At 39.5% G+C, this 19,497-nt stretch overlaps 1 protein-coding gene across 10 annotated transcripts in view; it reads right to left on the bottom strand.

The window, feature by feature from the left end:
- The window catches only part of PLEKHA1 (pleckstrin homology domain containing A1), a 41,156-nt gene extending 21,904 nt beyond the window's left edge, over nt 1-19,252 (bottom strand). For 5 of the 10 annotated variants that reach the window (XM_069797153.1, XM_069797151.1, XM_069797161.1 and 2 more), the window contains exons 1-2: nt 19,065-19,252; nt 3,283-3,443 (exon numbers count right to left, since the gene is read on the bottom strand). In XM_069797153.1, coding sequence (XP_069653254.1) covers nt 3,283-3,423 — 141 coding nt within the window. In that variant the 5' untranslated portion in view covers nt 3,424-3,443; nt 19,065-19,252. Of the gene's footprint in view, nt 1-3,282; nt 3,444-18,684; nt 18,914-19,064 lie in introns of those variants that run through there. The other 5 variants (XM_069797155.1, XM_069797160.1, XM_069797156.1 and 2 more) reach the window with 4 other exon arrangements.
- Nucleotides 19,253-19,497: the final 245 nt, after the last annotated feature.

The following is a 19,497-nucleotide window of genomic DNA, read 5'->3' as shown; positions in this document are numbered from 1 at the left end:
TGTTTTTATAGACAATACACAATGTATGCTTGAAACAGGATCTAAACTACTTGTTTATTATACACACATCTGTTAATCAACTAAAAACAGAAAGACTGCTAGAAACAATACAAATAGTAATTGTTTCAGAAGTTTATGTATTTTACTAGAGGAAAAAGGATTCTTGCAGGTCTGCATCCAGGAAATCCGGAAAGAATACTTCTTCCTTAACAGATGTTGGCATCTTATGTATTTGACCAGAGCAGGCGGAAAGGACAAGAAGTGACATTCATCTATTATGTCAGATACTTCAAAGGCCATCTCACGTATTTTCCAAAACAGATTGAAAAATCATAGTCTTTTCATTTAATATTAAAGTTATTGCAGGGAAAGACCATGATACTTCCTAATATTGCAGTTAAGCCTAAGTATATTTACAATCCAAAAAGGAGCTGTCCGTTCTTTCTACATCCTTGCTTAACATACTAGTCCTAACATTTACTTTACTATTCACAATCAGCTAGTAGCCTAGAAATACAACAGTTAAAGCACTGAGCATCACAAAACACAGCTAACTTTTTTATTAACTGTTTCTGATGAAACAGTCCTCCTAATTTTATTCCTTTAAATAGAGCATTGTTTTCCATACACTTTTTTCCATTACAATTTTTACTTTAAAAACGGCCCTTTAGGTTACAGTATCATCCTTCATACTCCAAACCTCCCTGGAGACCATAACAACGGTACTGCATCTGCTTGCTGATCCCTTCCCCAGCTAGAGTGCTCTTCATTATTCCATAGGGCCTTATGAACTTCTACATTGCGAAGAGGAGCCTAATGCTACCCACAGAGTCAGAAAGGCAGATAAATAATTGGTTTATACTACATTCATATTTCAAAGGTAAGAAGTAGGTTAGGTTTACTATAGACTGCTAACACTGAAACTTAAAAAAACAAAAGGTGTTCCCATTCTGCCAAAAAAAAAAATCAATTTAAGTTTTACTTTATCAGAATGATTTTGATCCCAGCATACACCAGTTTTATAATCTTTATATTAGGATAGTAATGTGTGGTTAATGGTGGACTTAAAAACCATTATTTCTTTGAACAGCTGAATTGGTTTTCAGATGCAAATAAAGCACTTCTATCAGCAACAGAGGGCCCAGTGAAGTTCTGCACTGTCGTGGTTTAACCCCAGCCAGCAACTAAGCTCCACACAGCCGCTCGCTCACTTCCCCTCCTCAGCTGGACAGGAGAGAGCAAATACAACGAAAGGCTCGTAGGTCGAGGTAAGGACAGGGAGAGATCGCTCACCAATCACCGTCACGGGCAAAACAGACTTGACTTGGGGAAATTGGTTTAATTTATTGCCAATCAAACCAGAGCAGGGTAATGAGAAATAAAGCTAAATCTTAAAACACCATCTCCCCACCCCACAGGGACGGGGAATGGGGGTTGTGGTCAGTTCATCACACGTTGTCTCTGCTGCTCCTTCCTCCTCCCCAGGGGGAGGACTCCTCACTCTTCCCCTGCTCCGGCGTGGGGTCCTCCCTGGGCTGCAGGTGGAGATCTGCTCCCCTGTGGACCTCCCTGGGCTGCAGGGGGACAGCCTGCCTCACCGTGGTCTTCCCCATGGGCTGCAGGGGAATCTCTGCTCCGGCGCCTGGAGCATCTCCTGCCCCTCCTTCTGCACTGACCTGGGGGTCTGCAGGGCTGGGGCTTTCACATCTTCTCACTCCTCTCTCCAGTTGCACAGGGTTTTTTCCCCCTTTTTAAATCTGTTCTCCCAGAGGAGTTGGCCCCATCGCTGATGGGCTCGGCCTTGGCCAGCGGCAGGTCCGTCTCGGAGCCGGCTGGCATCAGCTCCAGCGGACATGGGGGAAACTTCCAGCAGCTTCTCACAGCAGCCACCCCTGTAGCCCCCCCACCCCCAAACCTTGCCACACAAACCCAATACATGCACACACCGTAGACTCATCCTATATGAAGGGTTTCATCACTTCAAGGATGAAGAATGGTCTCCACATATTGGCTCTATAAAAACTCTGTTGTTCTTCAAAACTAAAGCATTGGAAGAAAATCAAGAAGCTTCAACTTGCCTCTTGCAAGGCACCCTTTCATTTGTACATTAATAATAACACACAAAAAAAAGGGTAAGAAATCCTAAACTAAAAACTTTAAGAGGTGTGCACTGCAAATATCATTAATCTTAAAACTTCTGAAGAATTGTAATTTCTACAGCATTTCCAGCTTTTGCCCACATGCCCTGGTTATATCAGGAGAAACTGAAAAAAAGAATTGCTTCGTATCACTTACTGAGATCAAATGTTTGAAGTCTCTCTTATATCCAGAAATTCTTTCTTTTTTCTCCTCAGTGGGGACTGCTAAATGCTTCAGTCACAAGTCACATTCATCGAGCTGCCCATCCTTTAAATTTTTTTTTCATTGGTTCCTTTGAACAGTAGACTACTATTGCATTTTAACTCTGGTCTCCCTGGCAGAATGGTACACAAATATTCTTCTGGCAGACAGTTGTCAGCTGACCTAGATCCTACGCTTTCACTGTCTCCGTACCCAAACCTTAAGGAATTATCTGTTGTCCCCTATGCTAGAAAACACACTGATGTGTGTACATTGTAAAAGTAGCTTTTATATAAAGGATGCCCTCCACCATGATGGATAAAAGCTTTCCTCATTCATATACCAATCACGCTGTATTGAAATTGCAAGCATCATTAGAAATTGCTTTTCAATGACTGATTCTGTTGTGGTAAAGTAATATGAAACAGCTAGTTGACCCACGCAATGCAAGGAAAACTACATACTTCCACATAAGGTTAAAGGTGAATTACAAGACCTGTGCAGTGAAACTAGTATGTGATTCAGTTCATCTGCTTATATTACATGGCACTACCTAGTGCCTGCAAGAACCTGTAATGCACATTCAAGACACCTAACAGAAAATAAATACAGCACATCATGATTCAAAACTAATGACTGATCTATACATGGGACCAAATTCAAATTCCCATCTGATCCCTAAATCTCCTGTCAATACTTATAATGTTGGCAATTAAACACAAATATTAACTCTATTCTTTCTTTAAAAGACTGCATGTATTAGCAAAGAAGAAACACTAATTTACAATTATTTCACTTCTGTAACTTCTCCCCTCCCCACCCCCAGCTTCCAGGTCCGGAAACTAATACTAAATCCCATTTCTCTTAAGTAAATTTGTTTAAAAAAATCTGAAAAAGTGGAAATTGATAGAAGCCAGGAAACTATTACCAAGGACATCTCACCTGTGGGTTATCCATGTACCACACCAGACTGTCTTCTCGTGTGTCCAGAATGAAGTACCGCCGCAGAAATTTCCCACTATTCTCATTTTCTTCAATATCTAGGAAACCACAAATGCGATTCTGACGATCCACATAAGGCATTTCTGACCCTGAACATCACACTGCAGAACAAAAAGCACTGAAGTTAAGCAAAGTTCCTTGTTACTAATTTTAAGACTGTTCTGTGCCTACCCATGACATTTTGAGCAGTTTCAACTAATAGCTTAAAGAAGTTTCTGCAGAAGAGTAAGTGAAGCGTAGCTGTTTCCCCTCCCACTATCAGCACTGAATTTTTAGATAGGTCTTTCTTACTTCTTTAAAGCATATACTTAGGGTATCTAATACTCTAAGTGCAAAGATACAAGTAGTAAATAGCAGATGAACATTAAGACTAGCTTTTACAGGATCACGAAAGAATAATCAAAGATTCTTCTTCACAACTTGCACGAAGTTGAGATAATGCTAGGTTTACACTTCCTTCTTTGACATTGCCTTTCATGGTCAAGAAAGGACCTTTGTCAGCAGCTCTACTGTCCAATGTGATTTTTCATATTTTGCTTAGGCAAATACAACAAAAAGGCTTTTAGAAACACTGTTCACTTTTTTCTTTTCTCCTACAAAAAGAACTTCATGTCTAACAATGTCTAAGAACAGACATCTTTTCATCCTTATAAATTAAGTAGTCAAAATGAAGTTGTATGTGCAGCAACAGATGTGAACACACTTGCTAGTGCAAAACTGAAATCCTCATGCACATGGTACTAAGTTTGAGGGTGGTAGGCTTTTTTTTATTTTGGGTTTGGTTTTTTTGTATTTTTTTTGTTTTGCTTAAATAAATAAAAATCTGTACTGCTGACCACCTATTTCCATTTTGCCTGCTTCACCTTTTATGGCTCTGTCTTACCGCAGACTATTGCATCATTTTTTTTACTTCCTTTTATTTTATGGGACAGTCGTTTTACCTTAGGAGCCAGCCTCGTAAGACCAAAGATAAATTTGCATACTCATCTAAAAATGGCAAAAACCCAACATTTAAATATGATAAAAATCAGGTCGATGCTAATCTTTCCCAGAGCACGAAAGAAACAATTCAGTCTTATTTACATTTTGTTACAAAACTCAGAAATAGTACATATCCAAAAATATTAACATGAGGCACAGAAGGTTTAAGCACTTTATATTTTTTGTGACATCTGCCAGCTTTCCCTGTGTAGTACGGAAGTTTCTTTTTAATATTTCTTGAAATTGTTTACCTTTACTATTTCCTTGCTTAAAGTTATTTGTTTTAAATATAGTTATATACACACACAATGAGGCAGACACCTGGTAACTATCTGTACCTAGCTATTTTAGCAAATACCACAGCAAAACATGACATATGGTTAAGTACATTTTAAAGTATTTATTTTGGGGAATCAGATATACACATAAGTATACATTTATTGGGGGGGGGATCAGATAAACATGTAGATATATGCTTGTATTTACAGTTGTCATTTTATATGACTAATTAGAATACTAGTCAAATTTTGCTTCAACCAGTTTCAGAAACAATTTTTTTAAAATCTTCTATCACGATTTTCATACCATACTAGAAGAATTTCTAGTAAACAGTTTTAAGTCATTTAACTCAATCTGCAAAATAACTAACCCTTTTTGTGCCCAACACCAAGCTAATCCTCTGGTGTGAACTCAAGTCTGACGATACATTAAGTTTGGCATCAGGGACCAGATCTAACAATCTCAGTTCAGTAGTATTTGCAAAAAGTTGAAGAGATTGCAATATCATAGTGATGACGGACTATTAAAAATGTTAGTGGTTTGATTTTTGTAATATAAGCTATTAAATTCTAAAGTTAGATGCACTTTTGCGGAGAAAAGTGAACACACTTTTGTTTGAGATGCAAGACATTTTCTAAATAGCTACAAGGACATTATATGTATATAAGCCTTCCATTAAGCGCTTGACTGATTTGCTTTTCTTTCTACCTCCAAAAGGTAAAAAAGTCTCCATAATTAAGGTATGCAACAATGGTTTAAATCTTCAAAAGGCATAGGTTTGTTCTTCAAAAAAGTAACAAAATTTACTAAGATAATCTAAATTTTATTGGTATGTTCCTCACAATTTAAATATAACAAATCTAAGACAAGTTCTGTAACCAAGATACAGTTATAAGTAACAGCAAAAACAAACACTTGAGCACTCTTAAGAAAATGTCATAATCATAACGAACATTCATCTGTAATTCACATGCTGGCTCTTGTGATCACTTTACACTGAAGCAACATCTCACTATAAACACATCTGTAGCTAAGGGCAAACTTAAGGGTAGCTGTTCTCTAAATTATACCTCTAAGCTGGCAAAACTTGGCATCACACATTGTTTTCATTTAAATGAATATAAAAATTGTCATTTAGCAGTATTGCCCTAAGTTGTCCCAGGTGGTCCCTCAACAAAATATACAGCACTTCAGGGACACCATTTCAGCTTAATATCAACAGTTTATGAAGCCCAGAAAAGCCTTGTGCCTAAAAAAAGCAAATATTGATGGCTGGTTTCCTGTGTGAGCAGGCTTAAGCTGTGTTCTCTGCAGATGTGAAGAACATGAAACAAGGAAAACTTGTTTTTGAAACAAGGTACAAATTGATAAAGAATCCTTGCATAAAACCAACTGAATTTTCAAAGCACTTTTCCCCTATAGGAGAAGCCATGTTTCAAAGAAAAATGAAAGGAGGATACTCATAATGCTCCATTATGAGCATACAATCAGCTAAAGTTGAACCACTCCAATACTTCTTTTTTTCCCAGGGCAAAAGACAAAATTCAGAAGCTTTCTCTTATTTGTCAATAAACCAATTTTCACAGGCAAAAAACCCCTAAATTCATACAGATTTTCTATTTCTAAGTACTACTAGCTAATTTCTAGCCTACAAAATGATACTATTTGCAGTTCCTTTGTCTTCTGATGAAAATACAGCATAAACTATCATTAATTTAAAAACTGAAGTTGTATAGCTGCTCTTTTCTTCAGATTAGTTCAAAATTCCTCACGGGATTACTGACATCTACCAGACTAATACTTTTAAAAAATAAGAGATAAAAAAACCCTCTAACTTTATTATAAAATTGAAATCGAACATAAAATCATGCAATTGTTTTCCAGTTTTAAAAGTCTGCTTCCACCACATTACACCTTGGCAAGATTCCACTGTAAATTAATACCAATTCTATTCAGCATTCATTAACGAACCACAATTTGTAATGCACATTAAAAAAATAATCAATTTGTGCCTTTCCTCCAGTTACTAAAGCAACTGAACACACATGACAAAACCACTGCTATGACACCCTTCCTGGCAACTCCAGACAGACCAAAAAAAGCACCGACAACGGAATTACCACATTACTTCTAAAGGTTCATAAAAGGAATTGCAGAACTCCAACATTAATTCCTCAGTGTAGGAAATCTGGCTGGAAGACCACCAGCCTAACAATTCACCAGAATTTCAACTTAGAAGTGTCTTCAGAATACAATCCTGTCTTACATAGATAGGATTTATTTTTTTCATGAAATTATTATTTCAGGCAATTATAAAATAAAGATCTCCAAGTCTGTGTATGTTTTACAGCTCTTATTACATGCACACTTAGTTATTTTCTGCAGCAGAATCTGCAGTACAAGACAGTGTAATAACTCTTCTGCCCACTTTTAGAATCAAGTATTATAAAAAGATCATGAGTTCTTAGAGAGAAAAGCTGAAGGCATCAAACCTGTACCAGATTACATACAACTTCATTTTAGTTTGCCTTGCCTCCCCAGAGTGGGGGTGGGCAGGGGAGGGAGGAGACATGGGTCAATGACATAGTGCTACTTCAGAAAAAATATCCCTGTGGCCCATTTCCTCTTGGTTCTCGCCATAATCCACTAGAAGCTAAAATATTTTTGAAAACCCATTTTGTGGTATATATTGACATTCATATGTAAGAATTCAGAAAACTCTCAGCTCCTTAAAATTCCTCCTTGGAGGGTTGTGTTATAATCCAAATAGGAGGTCTCACTTATTTTTGAAGTCTTACATCCCTCTTTCCGGTGGCGGTGTACTAATTTAAGTAGGTACATACCTCATCAGCCCAGCTTCTCTCAGATTTCCTCTCTCACTGCTCTTTTCCTCTGGGGTACACCATATACTAACAATCCTCAACATTTGTATCACAAACTGAAGGCTGCCTGGCCTGCTGGGCACAGCTATAAATAAGAATCACAGATCACCTTCTCCCAGTCTATAACTGTAAATGCATGACTGCACAACTAGAACCTGCAGAGACACACAAGCATCTCGTTTTCACCATTTACATCAGACTACTTAAATGCTCCTACATTAATTTCTATTTTTAGTTTCACACCAGCACCTGTTCTTGAGTTCACCTCCTTTACAGTTTGGTTGCAGCCTCCGTATCTTCAAGTACAAAGTACATACAAGACTATTAAAGTGGCATGCAAGGTAACGCTTCTACGGCCCAATCTCTCCTTTGACAACTAACACTTGATTTCCACAAGTAGGCATAAACCATGGACCGCTAGCTTTCTAGAGAAAGTAGAACTTCGTATGAATAAGTGACCATGCAATAGGCTTTGCACTATCCACGTGAAAGCTTGATTAAGAAATACAGCAAGAGGAGGACTGCTCCTTAATAACTTTTAGCTTTACTTTACGTGTGTTTTCCCCCAGCTTGGTGTATAATTTTATTATTATTTTTATTTCTTTAATTTAGAGTAACACTTCTACTTCATGCTCTATTACTGTATGGACATTTTGAACTTTGGATTTAATTTACCACCAGAGATGACTTTGGGGTTCTTTTTCTATTAGCTAAAAAGATTAAGAAACATACATTACCTACTTAGTCATCTCTATGAAATGATGAACAACATTTGTAAAACTACACTTGATAAATACAAAATGATGCCATGAGTCATGCCCATCCCTCCTCCCCACCTCCCTTTTTAAGCTCTACTATTTACACTAGCTCCATCACCGCAAAGGGAAGGAAAGCATCCCCAGCAATCTCAAGTCCTCCCCGCAGTTCCAGGGACAGCTTAATTATTGAGTGCTCTTGGCTTTTGCCTAGGCAATTACTATCCGCTTCCTGCTGTAAATCAGCTACTCTCCAGTTGGTCATCTCTCTTACTGGCCATTTACTCCATTTACTGACTCCCAAGGGTAAGGGATGAGTTCAGACTGCCCTGCTTATACCTTGAAGAACACAGCAATGAAAGCTTTCCTTCTTGCATACATCCAGGACAAAAAAGGCAGGGGGCAGGGACCCAACCCTGAGACAACCAGCTCAGAACAACCTCTGAAAACAAGTCACATCAATCCTCCTGGACAGTTGTTCAAACTTCTTTATTTTCAACCCCTTGAAAACCTTCCAGCAGAGGCCCAACGCTGTATAGATAATTTAAACTGAAAGACAACGCCTCTGCTCATCTTTCACAAACCCCTTAAAGCCACAATTTCCTAAGCACCCAAAACATGGCAGGAAAAACACTAATCCAGGAGCTGGAGAGATGACTTGGGTACAATTCTGATGACAACCAAAGGTAATTTAGGATTGACTGTTTTGAAATGACACGCTGAGCTTTTCTATTCCCCAAAGATCCTTCAAGGATTCGTTTTTGTTCTGGAGGGCACAACAGACATTGTACACTTTGTTAAACAGAGAAGTCACAACTTTGATTTGCTAGAAGCATATGAAACTATTATCAGCATTTTAACTACACCTACAAATGTGAACTGGAAGTCTCCAGGACATGCTGGCCCCTAAATTTAGATTCCTTCTCTAAAGTGGTCAAGAAGAAGGAAAAAGCAGTTGCAAAAGGCCAGTATTCACCTGGAAGAGAACTCCTAAGCATAAGAAGTTAATATTCAAAATTAAAAAAAAAAAATGGAATAAGTACCAGCAGCATTGACCTCTCCTACCCCTGATCAAACTATGAGGCAAATCAAACAATACATCCCACCCCCAGTATCTAATGCAACTTCCAACCAGGCCACAATATAGAAGAATCATCGTTTGCAGTGATGAATCATCTAACAAAACCAGCAGTCTTATCTTGCACTTAAGTCTTACTCAGTCATCATTCTGTCTTCAAAACACATCTGATCTGCTGTTTTGCAGGAATACTTGTTAAATCAGGATAAGCCAACTGTTCCCTTCTTTTCCAGTGTACCTCAGCAAGTCAAGTGACTATAATTTTACTCCATACTATCTACTACTTAAATGATACAGCATTAATCCCGAGTGCTTTCAACATCCACATATAACAAACATTTATTAAAATATACATTTTACAACTGAAAAGCAGCAAAGCATACAGTTTGATATACCTTCTTTCAGTACAGATTGAATCCAGTAAAACCTGCAACACCCCAATTATACCCCTTGGTATAATAATATGCCAGTGAGAAACAGTTGGCTCAAACTGAAGTGAGAAACAACTGAGATGAAGTTAACCACAAAAGATGCATGCAGTTAATGAACACAGACCACTGCCTCCCTCCCTACTACGCTGGCAGTTAAGGTTTTTCACTGCCATTTTGGTCTGCCTCCCAACTCCAGACACACTGCTTGCCAGAAAGCCGCAATCATTCACCACAGACAACATCAATCCATGCACAAGCTCTTCATCTTTAGGCTAAACTGCAGTAAAGTTACCTTTGTCTAGGTAAAAAATTCCATATGTTTTAGGGGAAGATTGGAATTCTGAGGAAAATGTTCCAAAGTTATCTGAATCCATTGTGCACTGGCCTATTTCAAATACTGATCTCCAAGTTTCCCGATGGAACAGACTGGTACTTCCTTAAAGACTTTTGCAGGAATTTCTGTAAGTGATGTTTCATGCTCTTAATCTAACTACTTTCCTCCATTTTTAGGTATCTACAATAGCAGCCAAAAGCTTTGGGATATGATGAAATGAGGGATATGATGAAAACAAGATGCAAAATCCCTCTCTATCACCAATCTCTTAAGACAGCCAAAACAAAAAACTTCACCTATTAATGGTTTTTGCCTAGCTAAAACAAGTATTTTAATTGTCCTTCTAAATGCACTGAGCTAACGCAAATAGAAGGAAGCATCCTGTGCAGTGAGGCCATTCTAAAAGACACTCTTGAAATTTATCTATTAATAACTTATGAGTGATGACTAGCCTAGAAGGCAATAAAGTAAAATAACAAAGTTAAAAGACAATGAAAGAATATGTTCAATAACACAAAGTTTTCACAACAGTCAGAAGTACAGTTTTCATCACTTCATATTAAGTCTAAGTAATAAAAAGTTACTCAAAATGAGATATAACCAGAGATGAGTACAACAGAGGAAAACAAAATATAGTTACATTAATTTACTTTGACTTATCTCATACAATCCTCAAAACGAATTTTTAAAAGCTTATTAATTTCAGTTACAGACTAGTTAAAATGCTTAATAATGCAGGTTCAGAGTTGATTATTATTTACTGTTATTTTTAATGTTATTACAGGCCTTTTCAAAACTGTAAGTGCATGCTGCATGTAAAACTCCAAACATGACAAATTAAGTCCTTGTTCTCGAAAATGCTTACATGATTAGTCTATAGAAATTGTTCCATTCATGAGAACTAAACCAAATTAAAAATTAAGCAGTGTGTAAGCACATTACTTATTAGGATTGCTTATTATTACTAGTTACTTATCAGTAAAAAAAAAGTTTAATTTCCATTACCAGTACCAGTTTAATCTAGGCCAACCACTCTGAGAACTCAAATTCCACACACTGCCAGCTATTTCAAATTCAACCCAAACTTGTCTTCAAATATGAAAGGGCAGGAGTCTCAAAAGCATCCCAATGACTTTGAAACACAAAGACTATCTCCATCAACCTACAAATCCTGATGAAACTTATTTTACTTGAGGAAGTTCAATGCAAAAAGAAGATGAGGCTGGTTAAAAAAAAAAAGTTTGCCATTTTTGAGCCACTGTTGCTGATTTTCACTGTGAATGCTGGGTACAAACTCACCAGCACAAACAAACATAGACCTTCTACCTGTGAAGTACACAAAAAAAATCAAAAGGCCAACTGGTTATGAAATTAACAAGTTGAAAATACCTTCTTCAGTTTTCACAGGGTACTCTTTACATTGTTAAAAAAATAGCAGCAGGTACAAGAGTGTGTTAAAGTAATTTTGAAAGTACAACTTAAAAAAAAAAATCTGCCTCAGTAGCACCAAGACATTGTGCTGAAAACATTGGGTAGAAGCCAAACAGAGGGAAACCTAAGAGAGCATTGCAATAGTAAAAGATTACATTTTACATATAGTTCCAAAGGCAAGTTCCAAATGTAAATGCAAGAATATCATACTGAGATTAATTCCATTAAACTGTACATATATCAGACACACTAAAGCCAGCTCTGAATAGCTGTGAACTGTGATTTCACATTACATATGTCTACTAGTAGCACAGCATATTACAGGTCATCTGAACACAAACTTAAGACAACATTTAACAATTTTCTCTACAGTGAGCTCAGAACATAGCAAGCAAGCATATTTTTGAATGCTCGTAACCAAACTGTGGAGTCTAACAAGGACTGCAAGTAACTGATTTTTCAATTCATTTGAAGTATCAAATAATGAAAAGAACACTATCAGGTGAATACTTGGTTTGACCTTTTTTAAAAATAAAAGGATTTAATGAAACCAAAGCAAGTAACTGATTATCAAATTTGATTTTTATAGATCTAATTTAGCAAATTCAATGCAGAATAAAAAAAATGCAACAGTTCATCAACATTAATACTTTGGGAAGGTAAAATTGTTGCCATTAAGATTTCACCTCACTGTTATTTTAATACTGTGGGACTTGATGGTGCACACCATGTTCAGTTCATTGCATAAGCCACTACGTGGGCCAAAATTCCCGCTACTGTGAAGACTAGGTATCTCCTCCAGAATCCAGCTTGCTTATCAATCATGTTAGTACTACATAAGGATTCACAGAGAAATTAGGACTAATCTCAAGAGCTTATCAGTAAATGCAAGTTTAGTGAAAGTTCTTTAGGAAGAATCAGGCTTTGTCTGTTTCATGTAAGTGACCCAATACTCATTTACAGAACACATGCCAGCTCCTGTTTACCATGGTGAAAAAATTAAGGAGGAAAAAACAAAGCAGGAGAAAATTAAGCTCCCATGAAATGGCAAGGTTTTCAGGTCATTACCTCACCCTGCTCTGCTTTTTTATACTTCTTAAATTAAGAAAATGAAATCCCACTCTGCTATATATAATAAAAGTCTCACCTGACACAGAAAGAAACCCCATAAAGGTAAAAGCTTATCTGCAATGATAGGTTTTGTAGAATAGTGCCACCACACTAAAACTTCACTTGAAGCATACTTCACTATAACTTCTCTCACAATTTATTTCCAGCAGTCTTGCTCCTTGGAAGCAAGCTGTGAGCCCAACAAATTGTCCTCACACCCGGTACAGCCCATGTGTGGTTGCTGACCTTCTTCCTTACCTTTCTTCTTATTTGTGCAGTGACAAAAATACCAGTTTACTGCACAGCTGTTGTTCTGCATTGACACTGGTGTTTCTCCAAGCATAAATTACGATGCATATGGAGAATAACAATGCTCCACCTACAGAGTAATCCCAATACTACCAGGAAGTCATCAGGCTCCTGGCACTTTGCAGGATTGCTGCCTGACCTATACACAGCAAGACGGAAATACTCCAGAAGAATCACAAATCCTGTGTATGTGCAACAACATGCCTGGAAATCCTGAACTTACCATGAGTATGCAACACACTGGTTTTCAACATACTGTACTGCAGCCTTCCCCCAAGAAGGGAGCAAATGGATCTCCCTAAGAAATCCTGCTCCTCCACCCAAAAATCAGGCCACCAGCACAAATTAGCAAGACAATATAAATAAAACACAGCACCTACAGTGAACCCCATTTAAGGAAGAGAAAAAAAAAGATTAATGAGAAAAAAAAATAAATAACCAAAGCCTGAAGTCCTGAATAAGCAGGAACACTTCTGAAGCAAGAACATCCTTTAAGCACTGCTACCTAACTTTGCAGCACCAGTGCACATACAGGCACTGAGTCTACCAGCTATGGAAATAACTTGCCAGATTAATTATGAGTACAGCCTAAGTTTCCATTTGTTATTATAAGCCTCCCTAAAGAGTTAACCAATATATTTAACAACATCTTTTGAAGTGCAGTTTTAAGAGGACTGCTCAGTCTTACAACAAACCTGACATGTAACTGTTTTAGCGCTTAACAGAAGAACACGTAATTAAGTCACTAGCCTGAACAAGTTCAAACATATTTTCTTGGACATGGGATGTAAATGTGGTGGGTACCAAAGCACCCATGGAGAGCATACACATCAAAACAATTACATATTAAACTAATGAATTTATCGCCTATCTGTCAGTATAGAGAGACTGTTCCTGGGAGTGTTGACTCTCAACAATGAAAACACGTTTGCAAAGCTTGATAATTGCTGTCTAGTCTATATTTTCAGTTTATAGCAATGGCAATGCCATCTTGTATTTCCACCAGAAGGATTTAAAATCCAAAATACTTTTAGCTCTATAAAGTTACTGAATACAGTGCTCTCCAGAGGTGACTGCAAATTCTTTTCCCCCTTGGAGGAGTGGGGGGGCAGAGAAGCTATCTTCTCAACCTCTTTCACATGGAAAGTCAGTAAATTGGACTGAATTTAAGAGATGCTGCCTATCATGCCAGCAGAACAAATGAACAAAATTGACAGCTAAAACATTTGGATGTAATGGTTAGCTAGAATTAAAAGCACTTTCCAAAGAAGAGAACAGTCGACAGAGGAACAGAGACAGCTTTGCTGCTGTTCCCCGTGTGGCAGAATCATAATAGAAAAAAGATTTGCCTGGTTCATTCAGGTATTTTAAGCATTATTTTTTTTATATACTTTGTTAAACAAACAAAGCAATGCAGTGCTCCTTAAAGTTTTAAGGACTTGCTTTCTCTGTTTTTAACTGATCCAAGAGATTTCCAGTCAGAACTCCCCCCCCCCCCCCCCGCTTATTTTTCTTCTGATTTTACTCTGTCTGCCTGGAGCTTACCCCTAGCAGTCTCTTCAACCTCTTCCTCCTAGCACAACGGAGTTATATGCCACACATTACTACTGCACCTGAACACATCAAAACCTGACTGACATATCCTTCTAACACTTCTGCGATGCAGCGAGTTGCTACTGCTCTGCAGTTTCAGTATGAGAACAGAGGGACAGAGAAGCAGCTTGTCCCAGGCCACACAGGAAGCTTTTGGCAACACAAGTGAGCTGAACCTGTTTCCCAAGTCCCAGAGCAAGCAACCTCACCATCAAACCACCTTTCTTCTACATAAAATACCTGAAACTATTCAGATTTTCAAGGCAAAGGCATATGTTCAAACCTGAAAACTGTTTAAACTGTTGAATGCCACGAATGTCTACCAGACCTGCAACTCCCTACTCATGCAGATAACATCTGTTAAAAGTAAGTGGCTCATACAGTTCTGCAACAGAAAGCTTAATAAGTTCCTTCTCCAAGATTAAAGAAACACCTACACGTTCTAGATGCTTCTGCAAGTCCCTGGAGGGAGAAAATGCTGCTTAGTGCTGAGACAATGAACCAAGCTTCCTTCCTCAACAGCAACAAAACCCTGCTGCTTTACCTAGCACTAACAGGAAAGTGTTATTTATAAAATTGAGCCATATACAAATATGTATCTAAATGTTTCTCAAAGTTAGGCTACAGCATGTATCGAGATGACCTTAGACTTATAAATTTTCGAAGTCCTAATTTGAGAGATCAGTGTAACAGTAGAAAAAAATTTTGAAACAGGTCAGCGGTATCTCCCATTCCAATTCATCTCAGTCATTCCATGCATTACAGTGTAACTTCAAAACCTGAACTTGAACCATACTTGTTACTCTGACCTTTTCAGCAGTCAATTTTTTTAAAGCAGTTACATTATTTCTGTATGTCAGATAAGCTCACTAGAATTTTGATGTTTATGTTTCTTACCTAATTTTCTAAAGCATTGAGAGCAATGCTTCTAGCCATGTCTTGTTGCATTTAGGCTCAAAACCAAAAGAATGCATGTACTGACTGTTGTATTTCTTATGTCGTTTGTCTCCTGGTGACATCTACAGCACTTGCTCCACTTTGTAAAATGTTTTATGCTAAAGCTGGTTACCTAAATTCCCATAGTTTGGCGCTGAAGTAAGTTACTATCCTGTATTTTCACGCAATTATACAACTGCACAAAGGTTTATTTGGCTCCAAACCCCAGTAAGTATTTTCTAAGAATGTTTCTATTGTTCATAATTATCGGGGGGGGGGGGGGAACCAACAAAAAATCCCAAACCATCTTGCAAGAAAGATACATGCTGTTGTATCACAAGTCATTGTTTAGACAAACACTGACTTACAGCTGGATACAAGAAAGAGCACACCACAGCATGCAAGGAAACTTCTCACTTACAACATGCACTCACTTCCCAATGCTCCTGGTTTGCTGCATTTTGAAGGGACTACATTTACTATGATAACTGTCAGCTTAAATAACCAGGAACATTTAGTAATAGAGACATCAATGGAATTCTAAATCTACTAAAATAGATTAAGAATTTTGCAGGCCTGGCATTTTGGGCTATGTCCAACACTACACTGGAGACTGCATTACAAGTAGAGATCTGTTCACATTTCAGTAACATCCTCAAGTTTTCTCTAATGTTACAGTCAATAAAAACTGAATTTTGCACTTCCTCTCTCCTACACTAACTCTCTGTCAGACAGTCAGCCTTTATTATTTCTGCCGATATAGCTCTCTTGCCTTCTGAAATAAGCCACAGCTAGCTGGAAAAACCAAGGCCTTTTCCTGCATTCAGGTCTTTTCCTCATATACACACCTTCCTTATTCCCCATGTGTTTGTCTGCCTTCTGTCACTCAGTTACTACTCCCGAGGAAGAATAAATACAGGGGCAGAGAAGGAGGAGGAAAAGCATTAAGATGCTTCCTATTTTCTTCATATGCTGGTTCTTCTTTGTCTATTCTCTAATTTCTATCAAAGCATCTGCTCCTCTGAAACATTTAAACACTGCAATATAGCTCTCAGTGACCTACTGTGCATCTTTATTTCTGCCCTTGAAATGCATAGCTATATAATGAAACATAAGGCCAACTGTAGTTATAAAACACAGAAATACCTTAAGAAAATAGATTTCATCTCTGCAATCTACTAACTTGAAATTAAATTTTCTACACTAACAAAATAAAATCTCAATGTTTAATACTGCAAAAAAAACCCACGAGAGTCACGGAAAGTTTTACTTTTTATGCAAAGCTCTTCTCCAGCAGTCTACTATTCAGTGATATCTAGGGTACACAAAATCCCCATGTATCATCTCTTGAATTATCACCTTCTGCAGCATCAGTGCTTATTTATCCCTGAATTAAAAGGCTCTCTTCCATATATCAACCCGGCTAAGAATCTCTCCCTACCATGAGAGATTTCAGCCCACTTTTAACACTTACGCATGTGACAAACAGGAAAACAGCACTTCTACGCTTCTCTGACAGTTTTACGTATCATTACCTGTGTGACTCTGTCAAGTCAAGTAAAAATAACAACCAGAAGCAGGAGACAAGACTGCAGGGACCTAAAAGGCAAGTTCACTGTTCCAAACCCACTGTTAACTTCATAGAATGCAGTGAGCGGCCTGTGAATTTATCTTACATGAAGCCTCATGAGAACAAGCGACAAAACTTGAAGAAGTCTCTTAGACATAACTGGATTTATAGACCTTCTCAAGGACTACTGAATTTGCTTTGAAGTTGCACTTGTAACTCAGTTGTGAAATAAACTGATACAAGACTTCATCATACTTCATAACTACTTTCAAATCAAAAGTATTAAAAAACCCCATCCTTGAAAGTGCAGTATAGTAAACTCATTAAGACAGAGTAACTCATCATAGAGCAAACAGCCAAAGCTACCATGCACAGCTTCATCTCAGTAAAGACTGCGTTTATGCTGCATCATAATGAGCACAGCCCAAGTATAAAAAAGAATTGGACAAATCAAACAAAAAAAACCCAAAGCCTGCTGGATTCAACAGTGAGAAGCTATTCCTGGCAACTCACAGGCCCAAACTGTATGATCAAATATGGCTCTGTCTTCCAGTGTCATATATGGGATTGGATAATAAGAAGAGAACAGAAAATTTATCTTTACAGACATTATGGCCTCTTTTAGGAAAGTAAGCAATTTGTCAGAAGGCAACAAAAAAGCTGATACCATTCAGCTTACTATATGCAGGGATGTCTAGTAGTCTCTTTAAAAGTACTATGCTTTTGCAAGAAGGTGAAGCATGGAGAGATCTAGCTCTTAAGAATCTAAAAAAAAAAAGTAACTCTCCCTCTCAGCTTTACTCAGATAAGCAACACCGTTTTGCTCATGCCTAATTCGTAATGCTCCACCTAACAAATTAATAACTGTTTCCCCACTTGAATATAAACTGTTCTTTTTTGCTTGTTTATAAACTAACACAGTACCTTGATTAGTGATTAGAGGTTTTTTTTAAAAAAGGCCTCAAAACAGGAGCCTGTTCCCCAAAGAGAAATTGTGGTCCTCTTGATGTTACTTTGCAAATGTTTTATGCAATAATACAATGCCTTTTATGAAGGTTATGCATTAGTTACACCTAAGGGAATTGCATAATACATACAGCATTTAAGCCTGTGTTAAGTTAGTAGCATGTCAAATGCCCATCTGGAATTTTACATGTGCTAAAAACTGCAAATATGACAATATCAGTTACAGTTTAACGTTCATTTATAGTCAAGTTAACCATTTAAAGACGCTTTAGGTAAATAACCAGCCCAGGTTACAACTAAGCTAGAATACACCTCAAAGGCGCAGGCTTGCACTGCTAGCACGGGCAACAGCTTTCCAAAATAGCCCTCTTCAGAACTAGCGCCTTCGAGAGCTGAAGCCAAACCAGCCACTAAACGTCAGCCGTCCCAGTCACGCTCGGCTCTCCCTGAAGCTGCAGCTTAGGATTTCTAATAGGAAAGGCGAGCAAAACCGAGAGAGGCCCGGCTTGGCAGCCGAGCAGGCGGGGTGCTGGGGGAGCCGACACCCTCGCAGGCACCATCATCACTGCAGGGCTCTGCCCAGATAAGATCGCTCCTTCCCATCATGCTCAAAGAACGAAGTTGAGAAGAAGAGAGGAGAAGAAAAAAAAAAAAAAAATATTACGGGTAGTGAGATCATCCTCTTACCTCTGGGGATGTGACAGAGCCCTGACTGCTTCACCAGGGCAATTATGCCACGGCCTCCTATGCGCTGCCCCCGAGGTGAAACACGGGGAGAGCCCCCACACCAAGGCGGCGGCCTCGAGGGAAAACGAAGAGGAAGGAGGAGAGGAGGGAGGAGGGAAGGGAACGGCACGAAGCGGCTCCGACGGAGGAGCGACACAAAGGCAGAGCCGTCGAGGGGACAGGACGGTGCCCTGCCCGCCCAAGCACCAGCCAAGCAGGGAAGGGAAAGCATCAGCCAGGCGCCTTCCCCGACGGGCCGGGCCGGGCCGGGCAGCCCCGCCGCCTCAGCTACCCCCCCCCGGCCCCGCCTCATCGCCCCCGCCCCGGGCCGAGGCACTTACTGGAGTCCAGGGCAGTCCGGGAGTCCCCCGTGAGGAGAGCCGGGCGGCGCGGGGACCCGCCGCCTCCTGCCGCGCTCCCCTCCCGGCCCGGCTCGTCTCGGCCCGGCGCGGCGGGCGGCCCTTTCTCTTCCCGCCCCCTCCTCCCTCAGAAGTAACTTCGCCGCCGCCGCCGCCACTACCGACCGCGGCGACACCGCCGAGGCCCCCGCCCCGCCGTGCGCATGCGCCGCAGCCCCACCTCCCGGGCGGCACCGGGTGGGAGAGGCCGGCACCGCGGAGCCTCCTGGGATATGTAGTGCGGAGGGGGAGGCTCCGGCTAGGCGTCGCAATGCCTGACGGGAGTTGTAGTCCGCGGCGGGGCCTGGTGCGGGGCGGGAGGCGGCTGCTGAGGCGCGGCCGGCGGTGAGGGTCGGCCCTGGGGCCTTACGTGTGA

Source organism: Haliaeetus albicilla, chromosome 11, assembly GCF_947461875.1.
Source record: "Haliaeetus albicilla chromosome 11, bHalAlb1.1, whole genome shotgun sequence".
NCBI lineage: Eukaryota > Metazoa > Chordata > Aves > Accipitriformes > Accipitridae > Haliaeetus > Haliaeetus albicilla.
The sequence above is the reverse complement of the archived record's forward strand: the minus strand, read 5'-3'. Positions and strand labels throughout refer to the sequence as shown.